The 22,844-nt window shown below is 36.7% G+C and overlaps 1 protein-coding gene and 1 long non-coding RNA gene across 3 annotated transcripts in view; one reads left to right on the top strand and one right to left on the bottom strand.

Moving 5' to 3' along the window:
• The window catches only part of LOC127946135 (uncharacterized), a 229,990-nt gene that overhangs the window by 20,023 nt on the left and 187,123 nt on the right, over positions 1-22,844 (top strand). The gene's annotated exons all lie outside the window — the stretch shown is intronic.
• LOC127946128 (dipeptidyl aminopeptidase-like protein 6) overlaps positions 1,983-22,844 on the bottom strand; it is a 279,989-nt gene continuing 259,127 nt past the window's right edge. For both annotated transcript variants that reach the window (XM_052542441.1, XM_052542440.1), the window contains exons 17-26: positions 22,182-22,229; positions 18,979-19,077; positions 18,818-18,887; positions 14,536-14,730; positions 14,247-14,301; positions 13,049-13,148; positions 10,988-11,046; positions 10,834-10,906; positions 10,678-10,751; positions 1,983-4,327 (exon numbers count right to left, since the gene is read on the bottom strand). In XM_052542441.1, coding sequence (XP_052398401.1) covers positions 4,178-4,327; positions 10,678-10,751; positions 10,834-10,906; positions 10,988-11,046; positions 13,049-13,148; positions 14,247-14,301; positions 14,536-14,730; positions 18,818-18,887; positions 18,979-19,077; positions 22,182-22,229 — 923 coding nt within the window. In that variant the 3' untranslated portion in view covers positions 1,983-4,177. The remainder of the gene's footprint in view (positions 4,328-10,677; positions 10,752-10,833; positions 10,907-10,987; positions 11,047-13,048; positions 13,149-14,246; positions 14,302-14,535; positions 14,731-18,817; positions 18,888-18,978; positions 19,078-22,181; positions 22,230-22,844) is intronic.

Raw genomic sequence — 22,844 nt, forward strand, 5'->3', positions numbered from 1 at the left:
TTGTGTAAGTGAAAAAATAGCCCCTGCCATTGAGTCTAAGCCAGATTGGAATCAGTTGTGGTTGGCCTAATTTACACAACATAAATCAGCTAAGATATATTGTTTTTGAACCGATATCATTGCAGAAGCAGAGGTTTTTATACTGTATCTAAGGTTTGGAACATTGTTTTTGCTATTGTGGGATGTTGTGTGTTAACATTTGTAAATACTACAAAAACGATCGATAATTTTGTTGGCAGGTATAGCTTGTCTGTTCAGAAAATGTAAGCATTGTGGAAATGTGTTCAATGACTCCATATTGTGTGAAAACGACATGAAATGTGTGAATGGTATGGCCACAATAGACAGATGCTGTGCTAATTGTGTTTAGAGTTTTGAAAATGTGACAACTGCTTGGGCTTGTTAGCAACTGAAAAAAAAACTGTAATAATGTCCATCGTCTGGCTTACTACGTCTTGTATTATTTTTTCTGAAAAATCCTGTCATACGCGCACAAACTGACAGTCACCACTTATAAGCTACTACTAAATATTGTAGAAACGTAATTTTCTGTAAAGTTGCTTTGTAATGCTTTGTATTTTAAAAAGCGCCATACAAATAAACTTGAATTGAATTGAATTGAATCACGTGAACAGTAAACGTCCTTTCTCTGTAGCTCTAGGGGCTACTGATGCGGTTTTTTTACATTGTGACATGAGCGCATGTGAAAGTGAGAGAACTAATCAGATAAAAGCTCTACGTTTACCAAATATTTTTTGTACATCTATTCAGAAAGTCCTTTCCGAGATCCTATAAAAAGTATGATGTTCTGCAGATAGAGAGTTAGCCAGAAGTGTACAGTATTGGAAGTATTTTTGTTTACATTTTAAGGTGAATGTCATTTTTGAATGTACTGTATATTCCAATTATAAAATTGACAAATTAAAATTATTTATTGTAATCTGACCTATTACCGCCTACTGAGCCCATTAGACTTTAACAAGCTTGCGGATGAAGTAGAAGCTGTGATACAAGACTCTTCTCTGAAATGTCCAGTTACCTGATATAGCTGCTGCAGATGTCCACTAGATGGTGATGTCTGTCAAGAAACCCCAAACATTTTGGCCCCACTTTGTCAAACTGAACACTAGGTGGCAGTAATGTAATGGGAAATATTTTCAATCCATTTCATTTCATTGTGGACCATTTCAAGTCCATAAATTAGCCTTACTTTTTATTTTTCCCCAGTCTCACAAATGTTTTATGACAAAATGTTTTTATTTTATACTGATAGTTGCAAAATTACTGAGACATCTTACAGCTACATAATAAAATATTACTAGTGGACAATATAACAATGTATTAATCATTGCTATCACATTGCTGTTGTTGCAATGTATGGCTTATTGCTTTAAGGGTTTTGATATAAATGAATAAAACCAATAATAAAACAGCTTTTCCCTCTAAAAGTATAGTTCCTACAAAAGTAATAATTCTGGCATCGTTTAGTCACCTTAACATTATTCTAAACTTGTATGACATTGTTTCTTCTCTCCAACACAAATTTCGAGTTATCACTGTTTTGTTTTGTTTTATCTTCCATTGAAGTCAATGGTAACCAAAAATGTTTGCTTACCAACATTTTTCAAATATCTTCTTTTATGTTGCGCAAAAAGAATAGTAAGCCATGAAGGTTTGGAATGACAAGTGGGTGAAAAAAATATGACATAATTACATTTTTTAGATGAACTATCCCTTTAATTTAAAAATGTATTATTAAAGAAGCTGATAGATATAGTGATAAAAGTCGTATGTAAAGCTGACCCGAGCACAGGCAAAAATGTAATGTTCCCATTGGGTTTTATTTAAACCATTCATGATCTTTCCCAGATAAAATAAAAACATCTTTTAAAATGTTTACATAACCTTAGAGGTCATCACCTGAAGGTCATGCATGTAAATGCACTCATTTACTTAATTCACAAGAAAGCAGGACATCAACATCGAAGGCTTTCAGTTTATTTTGGTTACTTACATATTCATCCTCTTTTCTCCAAGTGAGGAAAACAAATAACAAAGGTGATGATAAAATAGGTTGTATTCTGAGAGGTGCCACAATTTGCCTGTTCTTGCTGAGTCAATAAACAGCAATCCCATCATTCTCTTGGTCCCATGTGATGTTTAACTGCTCATTTCAGATCCCAGTGACTTCTGTGACTTCCACAGCTCTGCTCGGCATAGGAGAACTAAATACCTTCAAATGCTTTATGTACAAGAAAGACACATATTCAGAGACTTAAATTATATTTGAGTAACATTTATACATCAAGCAGACGAGACTTAGAACTCACTCACAAAACTACCAGAAATGAAATGCAGATAGGAACATTCAAGCTATTAAAAATACTGTGTAGATATTTGACCATTTTTTAAAAATAGTTTTTGAGTTGCAAATGCTTTTTCGACATGCACTATGAATGCATCAAAATCGAACATTTCATTCAAACAAAATACAATTGTTCATCCTCAAGAACTTTGTATTGGCAAACGTTGCAACCAATGACTGTTTGTATACAGTACTGTGCACAACGTATATCAATGCCATATGTGACTTAAATAATGAAAATGCCACTTCTGTAACAGGAAACATTTGCACAGTATTGCATGTCATGAACATTAAAGGGCCGGTATTCTGTCATCATTTACTCAAGCTCATTGCAAACCTGTATCACCAACTGTACTTTCTTCCATTAAACACTGAAGGCTTGTTTCAATTTATTGACTCCATCGACACTCACTGTATTGAAAGAACAGCTTTAGCATTCTGCTAAACACCTCTTTCTTCTTCTTCTACAGGAGAATGTCAGTCATACAGGTTCGGAAAGACACAAGAATGGAGTAAATGTCAGTATTTTTGTTTTGGAGAGAACTATCCCTTTAACACAGAAGTCTTTCCTACCCTACTTTCTGTAATGTACTTTTTATGTACAGATTTGTTTTGGGCACAGATTAACAAATGTTCTACAAAGTGTCTGTAAAGCCTCAGAGGGGCTTTAGTTTAATACTGAGGTAATGTTGAAATCATACATTTTAATTTCATGCTCCATTACCCGATCCTTAAAGTGGATGGAAACCGCTATTAGCAGGATGTGAGCGAGTTTGGTTCTGCTGATGGTAAAACAACACTGGCTCACAAAAGCGCAAATGAAAATGACAATGTCTTCGTAATGCTATTACAGAAAATAATGCGTTCTGTGATGTCACCGACAATGTAACAAAAGCGTTTTAGATACCGGATTTTAGTCGATCCAACATAAGCCTTGAATGACTGGTGATATTCACAAGGAGGTTTCTTGAAAACGATTGTTCGCCCCCGTAATAAGGCACAGTGATTAAATCAACATAGAGTGCTTTCTTCAGCACTGACAGACCATCACTTCAAGGATACGCGCGCTGAGAAGTGGGATCAACAGTCTTGTACAACTGTTATGGTCTGAGAATAATGAGAAAAATCGTTTTAGCTCCCCTTCTGCTTGATGAAGTTTCTGCAATGAATAAACACCATCTAAATACACACTTGAGGCTACACGGTTTCCAAGACTCGGACACGCTTGAACACTGAAAACAAGTTTTATCGATATCCAAGTGAATGGTTTTCATGTGCGACTTTTACATGGCAACACCAGACACGAGCACAATTGGACATAAGAAGACCTTTTGAACCACAAATGATACGTTCTCCCAACAACCACCCCCTTTGCCCGAAACACCAAATACCTATTTGAATCAAACACAAAATGACCCCTCAGTCTAGCTGCGAGTCTCACAGCTCTTAGGGATTCAAAGGCCTTCGCGCTTGGCGGTCAGTTAATATTGCAGCGTCTTGTTCGTTGATGTGATGGACAGACCGGAGACTCCTAACACCTTCAGAAGCTCATAACTGGCCTGCTGGGGAGAGCGAGATGATGTGGCGCCAGCAGGTTGCTGTGCCACGCTGCACGGCCGCGGTCTGTCAAGGGTTGATGGATAGTGAGGAGCACCTGAAGGGGAGCTGAGAGAGGAGCACGAGGCAGGGCGGTCTCTGAGTCAGCATGCGACACCGGGAGGGAACTGAAAACTGGAGGTTTCAAATCTATGGGTTGCATATTAGGTGGCAAAAGGAGCTGGCTTTGTGCTTGGACATCACGGAATGGGTGAACTAACCCTCCTCTTCGCTCTCCTCTTCTAGCGCCTCCTCGAACACTTGGTCCGTGAGCCGGAAACACTCCTCAAAGAAGTTGACCAGCGATTGACTGAGGTGCTGCCGCGTTCTTTCATTGTGAATGAAGTGTCCTTCGTCTGGGTAGATCTAACGAAAGGCACAAGACAAGGTATTGAGCTCAATTATCACAGCACTCCAGAACATCACATGTCAGACTGATTCCGCTTTCACCCGTCATCTTCTGGGGTGAATGCAAGTCAGTTTGACATCAAACACTGGTGAAATCGTCAGTATCTATAATTTTGTTACCCTTTTTAGTTGTATTTAGCATTTGCGAGAAGAGAATAGCATCAGGGTTCTCAGTGGTTTATTAAAACAAAAACAAAAATGTGTATTGTTTTGATAAAATAACTTTGAATCTTTTTAAATTAAAACAATATATTATTTTCTTGTAAAACTTACTCAAATAATATATGTGCATGGGTATATATTTGTGTGTGTATACGCATGAAAATGACCTTTAAACACAACACTATATTCCAATGCATTAAATGGACCTGAGATCATCAAGATTGGACCATGGAGGCCTAGTCTGAAGTATCAAAATTCCTGGTGCATCACATAAAGCCCTTTCACACATACAGACTTTTCCGGAAAATTACCAGTAAATTGCCGTAAAGAGATCATGTGTGAACAGTAGATGCAGAAGATGCAGTAACGTATGATAAAATAACGGCTCTCCGAGAGCAATTCACAGGACAAAGCCAGGTCATCAATAAACTGAAAACATTGCGTCTTAATATCTAAAAAATAAACGACCATCACAAACGAAGTAGTAGTGGACATATTTCTTGTTCTTATCATGACTTTTGTCAATCTATTTGGGGGTCCTGCTACTCCACAAATCCTGTAGCTCTAAACCAGTGGATCTCAACCCGCGGCACGTCATGAAATCACATGCGGACCAACATGCCGAACACAATAATAATAATAATACTAATAATAATAATACTAATAATAATAATAATAATAACTTTAAGTTTTATAACTTATTTTAGTTTTTACATAGGGAAAAACACAGGGTACAAACGAGAAGTCGGAGCAGTGGAGAAGAGTGCTGGACATTCGGCATCAACTTTCGGTTTGCCCCGCAACTCACTTGAGGATGTTCATCCCGTCTTTTTTCCCAATTCTCCCAAAACAGCTTATGCTACTGTTTCAGCTATTAAAATAGTTCAGTTTTGTATGTTTGGAGCAGTTTTGATCGTTAAACAGGCCTATACGTTTTGTTTTTAAAGTGGCCAGCACAGAGAGAGAGTTAACATAGCCTATGTTTAATCAGTTTAGCCTTCTGAAATCATCACACATTGTCTAAAATAAAAGATATAAAACAGTTCAAGCATGTAACAATGTTTTAACGTTAAACTCATATACATGTGCGCTATATCGAATATTTTGTGCAGAGAGTGCAAGATAAAGCAAGCTTTTTTGGGACATATAGGTGCCAGCGCGATCATGATATAAAATAAAGAAAACAAACATGCTTTCTGCCGTCTCGTCTTGAACAGGAGAGCTTACAAAAATAAACCGAAACTCAGCGAATATATGCCTCACAGACATGATAAATATATCTTTAGAAAGATTTCAATTACTACTTAACGAAATAATAAAAACTAACAACAAAAAATCTCAATACAATCATAATCCGTATAGAAGGCGCATCTATTGAGGAGATGATGAGTCAGGCAACTTCATCCTTGGGACACAGACTCAGAAAACACTAGTTTATTAGTAAATCATTCAAATATATTTTTACTATTTCTCTCCGTCACATTCATGGTATTTACTTTTTCAGGTGCTTTGCGACATCTTTTGAATTCAATTTAATTGCAGAACTGTTTATCTGTGCTGATTGACTATTTGATATGAATTTGGATCAATAAGCTACATTTGTGAACGCACCTTTTTTGCAATGTCGCGCGTCTTACAGACTGCAATTTACAATCGCAACTTCATTGTGCTATTAATCCTTTCAAGCCGATTTTCACTAAATTGGTCAACTCCCTACAGCATCAGGTGTTTAATTAATGGTGAATATAATTATTTAAACCTATTACGATGTCTCTACAAAAGTAGTTGCATGAATACTTAAGTTTAAAAAACAAAAATGAAACCATCAACAGAAATACTGAACACGTATTACCTTCCATGTTTAAAAATACAAGTGCAGCTGTTTAGAGGTTATTGACGTCACTGAATTTACTGGTATTTTGGAATGGATGTGTGAATGGTGCTTTTCCCGAAAAAAGATGTAATGTCATTGACTGTGTGAACAGTGCATTTTTGAATTTACCGGTAAGCCGTTCCGGTAATTTTACGGCAATTTACTGGTATTACTGTGTGAAAGTGGCTATTGACAGCTGAGTGCGGATACACTGATTACCAACAGAGGCTATTGCACCTGGATGCACTGCTGGTCAGACACAGGCTGGTAGTGGTGGTGTTATGCTGTGGGTGATGTTTCCTTGCAAAACTTTAGGTCCCATTATCCCAGTAGCACAATTCCTGACATCTGTCAGGTATCTGAGCATTGTTGTTGACCAAGTGCACCCATTCTTTGCAACTGTGTTGTCAACAGGATAATGCGCCATGTCACACTGCCAGAAGCATCAAGGAGTCAGGACATGAACCAAATCAGAAAGCAGGTTTATGCTACATCACCACCCCACAATGTAAAGGAATTGGTGAATCTGATGTTGACATTATGGGAATATATATCCTGGAGACCTATTGCCACCTCACTTGAATAAAAGCCATGCAGTGTGGTCGCTGTTTTGTGAGCTAAATGAGGACCTACAGGTTAGTCATTGGTGTGTATATATATATATATATATATATATATATATATATATATATATATATATATGAAAGTGACATGACATGACATACAGACAAGTATGGTGAGCCATACTAAAGTCCTTTTAGGCAAGTCGTGCCACTCGGCCGCCATCTTGGCAATGCCTCCGGGCAGCTATTTCAGACTAACAAGACCAGGCTCCTATCTAAATGAATGGGCAGAGGGTCAGAACTGCACTTTCACTGGTCACCGGGACATAAAAACTGCATGAATATAAAAGCAGTAAAATCTGATAAAAATCGCTGAAAATTTTTGATGACTTTACCCCAAAATAAACCTTTTTCCCCACAGGTTATACTTTTACTATGCATGCACAAGGGTTCCTCAACTGTGCGCATAGGCCAGTGGAACCAGACGATAGGCTTAAATGTTTCCCAGCTTGACTGTTAAAAGCAGATGATTGGCTTTCCAGCAGGAGGGCCGGGACATGTGCATACAATGGCTTTGCCGTTACGGGTTTTCCTTATATAGTTGTATTGAGGATTGAGGAAGTGGCATGTCTCTTATAAATTGTCTCTGGCCATACTCAGATTTCGTGCTCTGCATTTAACCCATCCAAAGTGCACACACACTGTAAACACACCTGGAGCAGTGGGCAGCCATTTATGCTGCGGCGACCAGGGAGCAGTTGGGGGTTCAGTGCTTTGCTCAAGGGCACCTAAGTCATGGTATTGTTGGCCCGAGACTCGAACCCACAATCCTAAATCAATAATATACTTCAGATGCTTTTATAAATGAGAATATAATCACAATTTTCATGCTATGTCAAGTCACCGCTAAAATTTTGAAATTACACAAAAAGTGTACAAATATTATTAGGATACATAAAATGATAAATGGGAAATTAGTTTTATTTTATTCCAAAAAGGTGAGTTTTTTTTTTTTTTTTTTTTTTTGTGATGCATGTCCAATTTTTTTTAATTTTTAGCAAGTAAATATAATCGGCAAGATCATGAATTGTCATTAATTTGATTATTTAATTAATTATATCCATTTGCAGTTTCTTTTCTGTACAGCAATTTGACAATAGAGAGAATTAACCATTTCTGAACTTCTTGATTTGAATAAACTTAATATATAACTTTGAAGAAACATTGTTAAACTGTGGTACAAATGTACCGAGCCATGGGTTTGATCAAAGAATCAAACCAAGTGTGTAAACGTCTAGAAGCCTTACTGTGTGTGTGGCAGTCCTGACCCTTCCTAATAGATAATAAATTGAGAAGAGCAGCTAGACACAATGTCAATCACACACATCCTGATGAATATCTGCCCTAATTAATTCCACAGTCACTCAACAGCCAGCAATTAATGGCAAACCCATTAGGGACCAGAAAGCAAAGAGAAAATCTCTTAGCGTGGGAACATAATGGGATTATTCAGCGTGTGGCTCGTGAGAGTGGCCCATATAATCTGTTTAAATGAGCTGCATGTACTGAGTGTGTCTAAACCCACTGCTGGCAACAGCCGCTCACACTGCTGAATGATCGCAGAGGCTGAGATGCAGGGTGTACAGGTTGTACAGTTAAACCCCAATTAATTTACCCCATAGAGAAACTGATTAACAACAATGTATAAACCTTTACTGCCTTTACTGAGGAAATCATGTGAACTCTGAACAAATCAGTTTAGAGAAATAAACTAATTTCCAGTGAAGAACTACAATACCCCTAATCCTGAAGAGAATCCCACCAATTAGAGAAGTCGATGTTACCATGCAATGTTATTCATGGCAAAAGTGCTCAACCACAATCTTGAAGCAAACTTGAAACCAGTGGCGGTTCGTCGGGGGAAGCAGGGGAGGCACAGGTTCCCCCAGATTTTGAGATGTAAATGGGAGGAGGACGATTTAATGTTAATAAAATTCACAATTCATTTCAGTTCATGTCTCAGAATGTGTATTTTTTGTTTGTGATTTAACAGCCGTAATACCATAACGTTACTTAAGCAAATGTGCCGAATCTGATGATGTAACTACAACCGCTAATTTTAGAGGAGGAGGAGGGAGAGCTGAGCTAAAAAATAAATCAAATTGACAATCAACACTGAGTGTTCACTTTCAGTGCTGAGGAAACCTTGTAGGGGAGGCTAGTCTCCCTTCTGGTATATCAACTAATCATCATACAGACGTAAATTACGCAATATTAGTTTGAACGTTTCCCGCTGTGCTGATAATGTACCAAGTACTTATGATGGGTAGTCATATTGAATATTTGATTGCCAACAGATTTGCCAAGCTCTCATTCAAACTGTACAGTATATATACAAATTAAAAATAAAGGGAGAAACACACCTAAGCTGGATATAGGCTACAGCAGTCGGCTTAATTAAATAGCACAACAGGCAGCTCACTTTTAACACAGACTTTTAAGGAATTGATGTTTGTTTTAAGTGATAGGCCAGGTAAGTGAAATTATCAACCCGATCTAACGGCAATTCATACATTTTTGTACCACACTCGTACAAATTCATATGATTGTTGCCAAATCGTATGTATTTTACGATTTGCACAGTTCGTATGAATTTGTACGAATGACCTACACCTAACCACACCCCTAAACCTAACCGTCACTGGGGTCGTATAAAATCGTACGAGTGAGGTCGTACAAATTCGTACGAATAAGCCACCTCGTAAAATAAGTACGAATTGGTCGTGAGATAGCATTGAAAATTAGACCTATGTCTGTCGTTTTCTGACTGTAAAATAGTGCATACTGAGAACAAACTGCTTACGGAAAAGGAGCTGGTTCAACCGATTGTACACAGATAAAAATTAATCATAGCTTAAATGATCATCAAAGTATTTATCTTTTTTTAAGTGAACGCCAGATCCTGGAATCTATGACACCGCCTGAACAGAAGAATATCAATGGCTAAGTCTGTAGTCCCGCCCACTGATTCACACATGACATAGCAGGGAAACAACCAAGCAATAAACATGGCACTGAAGATCGCAAGATATTGTGCAGTGCCTAGTCTTGGAAGAATAAAGTCACTGCATAACCTTCCTTTGGATTCAAATATTAGGAATGCATGATTGAACTTTATTTTTTAATGGCGTTTCAGCTCACGCAAGTAAAACATTGAGTGTTTGTTCACTTAATTTCACCATGGATTCCTTTGTAAACAAGACAAAGGTCGACGCTGGATTTGCAGAAAGACTGAGATTAAAAAGCAATGCTGTGCGTCTGTATTGGATCTGACAGGAATGGTGCAGCACACTTATGAGAGTAAAACATATTTGTACTGAGTGTTACTATTGCTTTGTTAGAGATCGCTGTCTTGATTATGTGTACGTGTCCAACCAAAGTCACAGAAGGCTCCAACTATGAAGTTAGTTTGTAGTAAGCTTACTATGTAAAACTGTTATCGAGTCATAGCAGTGTGTTTACTTCCAAGCCTTCAATGTGGCGCACCCATAAAAACCAAGCGATTCTTGAGCCCGCCTCACAAACAGGGTAGAAAATAGCCCATTAATTATTGATTTAGATGTTTTTGAATGTAAGAACGTTATAATGGACCTCGGACAACAGAATTAAATAATAAAAAGCCAGCTCATGATCCATTTAATATCTCTTACCTGCAGAGTATAATTTGCTCTCTCGCTGATTAACCTGGAGATGAATTTGGCTGTGTGCTGAAAATGAACTTTTTCTAAAAGGTAAAGGAGATGCGTGTTAGTTGACAGTATTATGTCTTTTACAAAGACACTGTAAGAAACAGAAAGGAAATGTACCATCTGCTGTAGGATGAATGATTAAAAACTTCTTATCAATGAACTGGGACGCTCTGTATGCAAGGTTGGCGGTCTGCGGAAACATTAAATAGTATACTGTAAGTGTTGTCAGTAACGGTGAATACAAAATACAGATTATAAAAAGCTAGTGTACCTCGTATGGCCTCCGATCGGGCTTCGGAGGGCCTAGGTATCTCTCTGAGAAAGCTGAAGCTGAAAGCAGGAAATAAGTACGGTAGCAGTCAATAACGACATTTGTCACAGGCAAGGAGTTAATTTCCGAGTATTTCCTTTGATAAAAATCACTGCACAGCCATTTCACAATACACACTGACTTATGAGCAGATTTCTGTGCTTTTGCCACTGTGAGAGGTGAAGTATTGTTTATGATGAACACGCGCATGCTTCATTTTTCATCCCTCTGTTCCTTCAGAGTTCTTCAGTCAACCTGCCCGCTCTCAGAATACTGATGGGATGCGCTGCCACGCACAGACAGGAAGCTATGGATGATGAATCGGACACTCCTCCTCATCTGAGGCGTTCACACAGGATGCATTCCTGCCATTTTTTTTTTTATTATTGGTTCAGTTATTGGTGACATCTTGCATCACATCTGATCTCACTAATTTTTCAGCATCTTGCAATATTATCAAGATATTGCGTCAAGATAAAAATAGCACATCTGTCACCTCGATGAGGTTATACAACAACAGAGAAGCAATCAGACAAAGATGGGTGTGGGAACTCAGTAAAAAATTATGATATTTCGATATTTGTAACATTTTCCCTGTTGGATGCTAAAAGGACATTCAGCAGATGTGTTGATTGTGAATCTGCTCTTTTTATAGTCATTTGCACACAATAATAAGCTAAAATCCTTTCAACAGATGTCGTGTGCTTACTGAGATATTCATATCTACATCTTAGGATCAGATGGACCACATAAACAGATCTATGTTTCTTCTCTCTGCAGAGCTGTAGTCTGCCCTAATAATATTTAATACTGATTCTGCTCTGTTTGTTGTTAGGATAACAAACAGTTTTAAAGTCAAACACTTTATTTTAAGGGACTATTAACTAGTTGCTTATTAGCATGCATATTACTACTGTAGCTGTGCATTAACCATATTTTAGGTCCCGTAATCATGCCCCATACCTAAACTTAACAACTACCTTACTAACTATTAATAAACAACAAATAAGGAGTTAATTGAAGCAAAATTTATAGTTAATAGTGAGAAGTGTGATGCTTTTTAGGCCGGTCCACCTCAGCAGTGTTACAGCACATTTCAATGATAAAACAATTGAGATGGCCAATCAAAAAAAATTAAAAAGGAGGTGGACTTTACTGTTAACAGATTTACAGCAAAATGCTTCAGTTTTTAACAGTGAGCAAGATGCAACAGTTTTACCTAAGGAATATTAAACGACCAACAATAATATCCTGTGATGTAAACTATTGTACTTTTTTTTTTTCAAATAACCTTCAGTTTTAACATTGAACGAGAGCAATTTAAAATAGAAGTAATGAAATATTCATATTTGACAACTGGTTAACACTTTAGTATAGGGTCTAATTCACACTAATAACTAGTTGCTTATTAGCATGTCTATTATTAACATATTGGCTGTTTATTAGTGCTTATAAAGTACATATAATGCATGACATCCATAATCCTACCCAATACCCTAAACTTAACAACTTTCTTATAAACTATTAATAAGCAGCAAATAAGGAGTTAATTGAGGCAAAAGTCATAGTTAATGGTTAGTCAATAGTGAGAATTGGACCCTGAAATAAAGTGTGAGCGACAACTGTTTTATGATAAAAATGTTAAACGACCGACAGTGATATCCAGTGATGCAAACTATTCAACTTTCCCCCTCAAAGTTCACCAATTGAAAATATTTTCATTTACATCATTAATTGCATCATTCATTGAATATGATGAGACATGAAACATTCTGCATTTTCAACATATTGGTCATACAAATAAAATATATTTTACATATTTTAAAATAATATTTGCAAATAATGATTAGACCTTCCTTCACCGTTCCAATTCAATAAACTTCAGGAAAAAATAAAATAAAAATAAAAGACAATAACCCCCACACCCTTCCTTAATTCCCTTAATCCTTTAATGAATTCCTTTATGAATTAATGAACCCCTTAATAATAGAATAATAATATAATAGATTATACAAACCCTACCATATAGCGCAAAATCTGTGATGGGCGAGAGCACTGCAGCACACTTGAGCATGGAGTCCTCAGAGCTGAGCAGAAGACTGGTGACGTAACCTCCATACACCTGAAACACAAAATACTCTGGACCTCTGAGATAGCACAACCCTCATTACTAGTTACTGAAGTTTCTGATACGGTCTGTGCTCATTAAAGTGAGGCAGGAATTCAGCCTTTGAACATGCATTCATTAATCCTTTGAAAAACGACAATCTAAGAAATAGGCACGGGCAAAAAACGAACATGTAGCCAGAAATATAGATGGTCTCAATTAAGCTCTTCTTGCTGCATGAAACCAATTTGTTCTGCTCCTCTTCAGGACTGAAGTTAGTGAGAGAGGAAGACTTTAACTGACGTGCCAACATACAGACAGAATCTATTGACTCTCATTATCTTGAATGCTGTTGGATGGGAGTGTTTTCACAGTGATGCCATAGAAAAATCATTTTTGCCAAAAAAAAAATAAAAAAAATAATAATAATAATAATTATATATATATATATATATATATATATATATATATCATTGTATGGGTCAAAATTATAGTTTTTTGTATGCCAAAAAATCATTAGAATATTAAAAAGACCATGTTCCATGAAGATATTTTGTAAAAAAAAAAACAAAAAAAAAAAACCAGTTAATATACTATACTATATTATATTATAATATAATATATTGCTAAGAATTCATTTGGACAACTTTCAATGGAAAGCTTATTTATTCAGCTATCAGATGGTGTGTAAATCTCTATTTAAAAAAAAAAAAAAAGACACTTAAGACTTAAGGTTTTGTGGTCCAGGGTCACATAAATCCAATTTACATTGTAACTATTGGTAGAGTTTATTAAAGCTGAAACAGCATTATGATAGTTAACTGAAACAAAATACATGTATACTATAACACTTTATTTTGAGGTCCAATTCTCACTATTAACTAGTTACTTATTAGCATGCATATTACTAGGTTGGCTGTTTATTAGTAATTATAGGCACATATTAACACATATTGTGTATGTGAGTCTCTCATTTATCCTCGGTGTGAATCTGAAAAACATACAGTCATTGTTGGTAAGGGTTCAAATACGCAAAAGATGCATCTGTGTGTGTTTATGAAGAGCTATTTTGTCTGCACAAGTATTAACAATAAAATGCAGTTAAGTATTTACCTGCCCAAAAGCTCCAATTCTGGTCTTGTCAATATAAGGCTCCTGCATCATAATACTGCCAGACACAAAGACAAAGTGTTAAACGGTCTGACACTTTGACCTTCTCACATGCAGAACAATCAGTGTCAGTCATATCATTGAGTTTTTAAGTCACACTGTGGTATTCTAAATGGCTGTGGATCTGCCATGCGGTTAAAGAGATGCAGCACATGTGTGTCTGCCTGTGCAGCTGTGTGTTGGCACTGATGGATGTTCACTGTGAGCTGGACGCAGATGGCTGCTCAACTACCTGAGGGCATCCAGCTGGTCTTTCTCCTCAAACATTCCCAGCCTTCGCTGCACCTTATGGAGTAAGTTAGTCCCCTGGAAGCCACTTCCACGACCATCAAAGCGCAATGCAATCACCCCAAAACTGCTGACCAGCACTGATGTCCAGTCAATGTTGAACTGCTCTGAGACCGACTGTCTGCCTGGAGTCCCATCTCTGAGAGAGCGAGAGAGAGAGAGAGAGAGAGAGAGAGAGAGAGAGAGAGAAAGGTAGAGTAGTAAAACAAGTATTCCTAAGAAAACAAACATTTAAGTCCTGCTAGGACATAATGTGTGTCTAAATTTAATAAGCTTTCTGCCACATTCTGTGACATCACAGGCATGTTCCAAGTCTGACTATCAGAATCAGATGCATATGATGTCCAACAATGCTATTTAACCTTGTGAAAAAAAAGTCTGCTTAATAATATTACCGGTAAGTATTTGTAGTGTACTTTAAATAGTTCACCCAAGATGCAAATGAGTTTGTTTCTTTATAAGAACAGATTTGGAGAAATTTAGCATTACATTAGTTGCTCACCAATGGATCCTCGGTAAATGGGTGCCACCGTCAAAAGGTGAGTCTCATTCTAATGGCACCCATTCACTGCAGAATGTCCATTAGTGAGCAACTGATGTATTGCTCAGTTTCTCCCAAACCCCTGAGAGGGAGTAAATTTTCAGCAAATTTACACTTCGTGTGAACAATTATATTATATATTCTTTTAAAGTATAATATATTGGTAACACTTTTCAGTAAGGTTCCATTAGTTAATGTATTAACTAACATGAACAAACAATGAACAGTACATTTATTACAGTATTTATTAATATGTATTAATGTTAGTTAATTAAAATTAAGTTGTTCATTGTTAATTCATGTTAATTCTCTGTGTTAACTAATGTTTACAAGCACAACTTTTGATTTTAATAATGCATTAGTAAAAGTTTAAATTGTATACAACAGCTCCTTTGAATCTCATTCAGTTACTGTTACCTACCCTCTTAAAATACATTTTGTAGTTGTCTATCGACCCCCAGGACCACTGGGTAACTTTTTGGATGAATTAGATGTGTTGCTCTCAACCTTTCCTGAGGATGGTACTCCCCTAGTTATGCTTGGAGATTTCAACATCCTCCTAGATAAACCTCTGTATGCTGATTTCCACATTCTGCTTGCCTCTTTTGATCTCAACCAAGTGTCAACTACTGCTACTCACAAATCACACAAACAACTGGACTGTTACTCCACTGCACACGTCAGATCACTTCCTCCACACTCTTAACCTCAACATGGTCCTTGACACATCACTTACCCCTCCACATGTCATCTTTCGACATAACCTAATCCTATCCACCCTTCTGGCAAAAGACATCTCAGGAACCACACTTCAATGGTTTGAGTCTTACCTATCAGATAGGTCCTTTAAAGTATCTTGGAGAAGTGAGCTGTCCAAGTCACAACATCTAACTACTGGGGTGCCTCAGGGCTCAGTTCTTGGACCACTTCTCTTCTTTGTTTACATGGCATCATTAGGTTCTGTCACTCAGAAACATGGCTTTTCATACCACTGCTATGCTGATGACACTCAACTCTACCTCTCATTCCATCCTGATGATCCGACGGTAACTACTCGCATCTCAGCTTGTCTAACAGACATTTCTTGCTGGATGATGAACCACCACATTCAACTCAACCTTGTCAAGACAAAAAACTGCTTGTGATTCCAGCAAACCCATCGTTTCATCACAATTTCACCATCAAGTTAGGCACATCAACCATAACTCCTTCAAAAACAGCTAGAAGCCTTGGAGTTATAATTGATGATCAGCTGACTTTCTCAGACCACATTGCTAAAACTGTCCGATCCTGCAGATTTGCTTTATTCAACATCAAGAAGATCAAGCCCTTTCTTTCGGAACATGTTGCACAACTCCTTGTTCAAGCTCTTGTTCTGTCCAGGCTGGACTATTGCAATGCCCTCTTGGCAGGTCATCCAGACAGTTCTATCAAACCTTTACAATTAATTCAGAATGTGGCAGCAAGATTAATTTTGAATGAGCCAAAAATAATACACGTTACACCTCTGTTTATCAATTTGCACTGGCTTCCAATAGCTGCTCCCACAAAATTCAAGGCACTGATGTTTGCCTACAAAACTACCACTGGCTCTGCACCCATTTACCTAAATTTGTTACTTCAGACTTATATGTCCTCTAGAAGCTTGCGTTCTGCAATTGAACGTCGCTTGATTGTGCCATCCCAAAGAAGCACAAAGTCACTTTCACGGACTTTTAAATTAAATGTTCCCTCCTGGTGGAATGACCTCTCCAACTCAATCCGAGCAGCTGAGTCCTTAGCCATCTTCAAAAATCGGCAGAAAACACATCTCTTCCATCTTTATTTGACCCTCTAACTTTAACACTCACTATTGTAATTATATTCTTAAAAAAAAATAATAATAATATAACTACCTTTCTAATCTTTTTGCATTCTATTTTCTTTTCATTTATTATGCAATTTTGTGTGTGTATGTGTGTGTATAAAGACCTCTAACACTAGCTTGCTCTATTCTTTTTCTATTATATCTGTTTTCTTTTTATTTATTATATTATTTAAAAGCCCTTGCTACGTGTACTGTGTTAACCTAACTGAGACTTGTTATAGCACTTATATATCCTTGCTCTTTTTGTTGTTTTTGATTGCTTTCACTGTCCTCATCTGTAAGTCGCTTTGGATAAAAGCATCTGCTAAATGAATAAATGTAAATGTAAATATACTATATAATGATGTTAACTAATGAACCTTATTGTAAAGTGTTACCATTATATTTTATGTATACTATTTATAGGTATTTGTATTATTTAGTAAAGTGCACTTTTTTACAAGGGTAGATAGTTAAGCAGCTGACTGTGTTTCGAGACAATCACTATATTCCTAACACACATTATAGACTCACTGCTCTGCGGCTCGAAAGAGAGCACAGGTGAATGTCTGCTGCGGTTTGTATGATGTGTGCGGTGGCTTAAATGAAGGCGGGCTGCAAGTGAACTCATTTGTGGTGTAATTACAGTGGCTGAAAGTGTACAGCTGAAAAGACAAGATTAATAGCACTGACTAAAGTCCATTTGAGAGTTACACTCTTACTCTTGATGAGACCTGAAGCACAGCACAAGAACAGAGAGCAGGAGAGGAACTGCTGTTTGGGAATATATAGGATGACCTGCAACAAATGCTTTAAAGGACTAGTATCATGGAAAACAGGATTTACTTCTATTATATAATATTGTAACATCACAACATTATACAATTATAATAATGTTCTACAGGCAAACTCTAAAGTTCATGATTCAAAGCTTCTTCCCCGGACCATTTATTCAAACTTAATTATACATATGAGTATACATTGTCTCAACATTGAGCATGTTAAATGACATTGGTATTCAGCAGCTTGGCATGAAGTAATTAATTTCACACTAGTTGTTGACCATCATGGGTTTTTATTTTATTGACCTATTGGGATCATTTGTTTAGTTTTTTTTTTTTTTTTTTTTAAGATACAAAACAAATAATAATATAAACATTAACATTTCAATACAATTTAATTGTATTTTTTTTATATTATTTTCACGTATTTATTTATTAATATTTGCAAATTTATAATATTAGCAAAATTATATATATATATATATATATATATATATATATATATATATATATATATATATATATATATATATATATAGAGTGATCTTAACTGATCAATCATAGTTAATATTTTTAGCTAATCATGAGAGAATAATTGCAAGAAAACTGTGAGAAAGAGTGGAATATAGGGTAAATTAACAACTAAAATAGGCTTTGGCCCAAGAAACCTTGACTAACATTATAAGTAAGACTCAGAGAAATAATAACATGCAAGAAAATGGTAGATTATGACTTTATAAAAAATAATTATGAATTTATAAAAAATAAAATAAATGAGGGATTAAACCCAGATGGAGGTTCATGGGGGAGTTCATTTTTCCGCATAAAACGTCTTGGTTATGTATGGTAACCCTCGTTCCCTGAAGGAGGGAATGGAGACGTCACGTCAGTGACCGACAAATATGGATCTAAATTCGGCGGTCACCAACGTGACGTAGAGAGTGACCGACTGAAAGGGAACATTAAGTTTGTTTGTGGCCATGAGTGGTGTTGTGTGGAAAGGCAAAGGGCCTGTAAGGAAATTAAGAAAATGTTGCAGATATTGATATTTACTCACACAAGGAGCAAAAGTGGGTAGTGTGAGGTGTCTATGAAGCCTGCAGGTTTCAGGATCTGCATGCTGAGGCCTGTGTATGACAGTCAGAGATTAATCTGCATCTGTATTATATTACAACCTTTCTTAAACACCAGCATTTGAACACGATTTAGTTGACATACTGTAATCCTCTATGTTTATTTCTCTGTACTCCACTTTCGGCATCTGCATCGAGTTCACCATTCTCCTCATGTTCAGATTCAACTCGATGTCACGGACCTCTGCAAAAAGAAAGAAACCATTCATGTCATTAAAAAAAGTTCCTGAACGGATCAGTTTACCCCACAAATGAAAAGTTCCAAACTACAAACTGAAAGTTATTTAGCTTAGTGCTGCATACACTCCAAAATCTTGCCCTCCACTATAGCTCCCAAAATCTCTTTCACACTTTTCACCAACAGCTATGTATGCATCACCTGTGATATAATGTTGAATATCACAAATGAATTTAGACTTGTGCATTGCAATAATCTGTTTTACAGTGAAACACTTTCAATGGGGACAATTTATCTAATATATAAAATACTCACAATACAATAGTAATGTCACAACTAGATTTGTTCAAATAATCTTATTTTGACATGCATTTCATTCCATTGTTTCCGTGTTAGTTGTATAGTTGTCTATGCATGTGTTAAACTTTTATTATGCCTAATTTGTCTCTATTTTGGCATGACATTGTGCCCAACATTTTAAAATGGCTGTAAAAAATAACAAGAAAGAATTTACAGCTGGTGTTCTAACAGAATGTTAATAAAAATGGTTAAAAAAAATAATAACTTAAGTTGTTGTTGTTGTTTCCTGAGATATCCCAGGTTAGTGAACAGTATGTTTGAATAAGAACATACATTCTGCTAAACATATCCTTATAGAAAAACCTTATAGAGGCTAATACTGGTATGGAACGAGGGTGAATAATTATTGCATTATTGACCAAATAATGACAGAAATGTCATTTTTGGGAGAAATAAACCACGTCAAGGCACAATTCATTGTTTATCTCAAACTAAGCATTTACAAGCAAAACCTCTTCAGACCTGCAGAAAAGAGTAGCTAATTGCTTTGGGACATAAACGAGAGCCAGTTGCAGGATTAACAGTTCTAGATGTTCCGAGGATGTGAGAGACCGGTGAGCAGCTGGCTTTTCTGATAGGAAGTGACTAAATAGAGCAGATATCATGACTGCTGCTGTAAACATGGAGACCTTCCATCCTGAGCAGCAGCGATAGTCTTGGAAGTGCACGTAACAATTAAGAGCACATTGCAGCTGAGGGTTTCGTTTTAAGACAGGCTTATCAGTGCCTGCTCAGACTCAAGCCCCACAAAGCACACTTGCTCCCATTGCACCAATGCTATTGACATAGCCGCACATTTGAAAAACAGCAACGATTTTTGTGTCAATACGGAGAAGGATCCATGTGAGCGCTGTGCAAGTCATCTCAATTTGACCTTGGTGTCACATTTAGCATTTACTGAATGGACCTGGCAGAGAAGGGGATGGATAAAAAAAAAATGAAATGGCAGAGTAAGAACTTTAGATTATGTACAAAAACAGCGTTTCTAAACATTCTACACACACACACACACACACACACAAACACACAGATGTGAGCTCTGTAAGAGGACTTTTGTGATGTACTGTCGCACCGAATCACACTCTCGTTCTGATATCGATGGGTTTACAGGATATTATATACATAATAACACAATTACCAGCCTCTAACACAGAGAGTTCCAATTTTTATGGAAGTCATGGCACGTCTGGCAATAATCCAATCATCTGTAAGTGCTCTCAGTGTGCAAGCAGGTGTGTGTAGAACTATTTAATCACAAACAGTTTATGGTAGGCCTGGGAAGAGATCTGATCGTCAGTTGACATGCTGTGGGTATATAATGCAATGAGAACAGTGTGCAAGTTTCTGTGTCAGTGTCACGCAGAGTTTGGCAATGCATCTTCCTAAACTTGTCACTCTTCTTTTGAGCGTTTAATTCCAAGCAAAATGTTACATTTAAAGCCCCCACTGTGGTGAAAATCAAGTTTTTAATGCCGTTTGCATGTCTGTCTGGATTCTTAATATGCTTAATATTGTTAATATGCAAATGTAACACCATTGCTGCACTTTTACTCCTAAAAAGTGCAATGTGGTTTGAAACCAGGCCTGTTTCCTAGTGTCATAAAAACGTAATCAATCCCACCAATCCTCAACTTGCAGGGTGGGACATTTCATTTTAGTATCTCCACTTTGTTATAGATGTCTATTTACAACATATTTTTGCAGTGTTTAACAATGTGGCCAAACAGAGCTATCTGTTGATTTCATGATTGTGATTGCCAATCAGAGATAAAATCCACTCACCGCTCTAAACCAGTACTGAGTTATGCACATTAACAAATCCTCTTGTTATAACAAAGTGTAGAAGCGATATCAATTTGAGATTAATTGTGCAGTGTAGAACTTCATTGATTATTAACATAACTTTGTAAAATGAACTACGAGTGGTTGTTCAGAGATTATAAGAGATGCACTCTTTGCATGCTTTCTAGGCTATAATACATTTACAATTTGAATGAATTCACTCTCCGATAACCATTTATCCAAAATTACAACTTGCCATGGTGTAGCATTTACTAAATATAGGATACATGGTCCACTTATATAAAAAGAAAATTGCTTCTTGACCTGCTAGAAGCCAAAATAGGGCTAAATACCTTGTTTTCAGTCAGATAAAAAAAAAAGAAACCCATAATTGTACATTGCAGTACAGAGAGAGGATGAAGTTGAAACACAGTTGAAAATAAAAAATGTGGCAATGTGAAATTCCTAAAACATTGGCCTGTGTGTCCATGTGTTTGTATTCTAGTCTGTGTTTAGCAGTCAAATGAGAGGAGCAAGACCCATCAGATCATCCAGAACTCAAGCACACACACACACACACACACACACACGTTTGTTTTTGTGAAAAGTGGGGACATCCCATAGGTGTAATAGTTTTTATACTGTACAAACTGTATATTCTATGGCCCTCCACCAACCCTACACCTAACCCTAACCCTAACCCTAAACCTAAACTTTGTGCATTTTTACTTTCTCAAAAAAACTCATGCTGTATGATTTATAAGCTTTTTGAAAAATGGGGGCATGAGTTATGTCCTCATAATTCACCCTCTCCTTGTAATACCTGTGTCATACCCATGTCATTATACAGAGTTGTGTCCTGATGTGTCACAAAAACAAGAGCACACACACACACACACACACACACACACACACACACACACACACACACACAAACGATACAGAGAGGGGGAAGGCTGGATACTCACTCTGTCTGTCATGGGTGCTGTAAACCGACACATACGGAACATCAGGACCTGACAACATATCAACATAATCATCAATAATTAATGACATGTCATTGTTTTCCATAGTTTGAACAAATGCTTTGCAACAGTACGGGTGTTATTTTTTATTTGTAAATAGGTAAATCTCACAGCTGGAAGTTGTAGCTATTTTGTTGTGTCTTACAGGATGATTCTTTCTTGTCCAAATGTTTTATATAAACTCTTCATGCATAATACTGAGAAATAAAACTGCCTGAAAAGTCCATGGCTACAGTTACTTTGAGAGTTGAAAAAGCATTTACAAGAAATACAAAATTAGTACAGTTACTCCTTAAAATATATAGAGGTCTTGCAAAGTGCAACAATCGATCTGCGCAAGAAACTGAACAATAGTTTCAACATTATAATCCACATCCTCAAGCAAAAAATCCTTAACATATTCACAAGAGTCTGAAGCACAATAAAACAGGAACAAACAGACACATACATACAGTACAAAAATAAATAACAAAACTATTTTTAAAACTACATTTATGCATTTTAGCAGATGCTCTTATATCCAAAGCTAATAACCATAATTCATGGTGCATTGTTGTCATATTGTTAAGTCATAGGTTATGTTTCAGCTGCACATATTAGCACTTT

This window comes from Carassius gibelio, chromosome A24 (assembly GCF_023724105.1).
Source record: "Carassius gibelio isolate Cgi1373 ecotype wild population from Czech Republic chromosome A24, carGib1.2-hapl.c, whole genome shotgun sequence".
NCBI lineage: Eukaryota > Metazoa > Chordata > Actinopteri > Cypriniformes > Cyprinidae > Carassius > Carassius gibelio.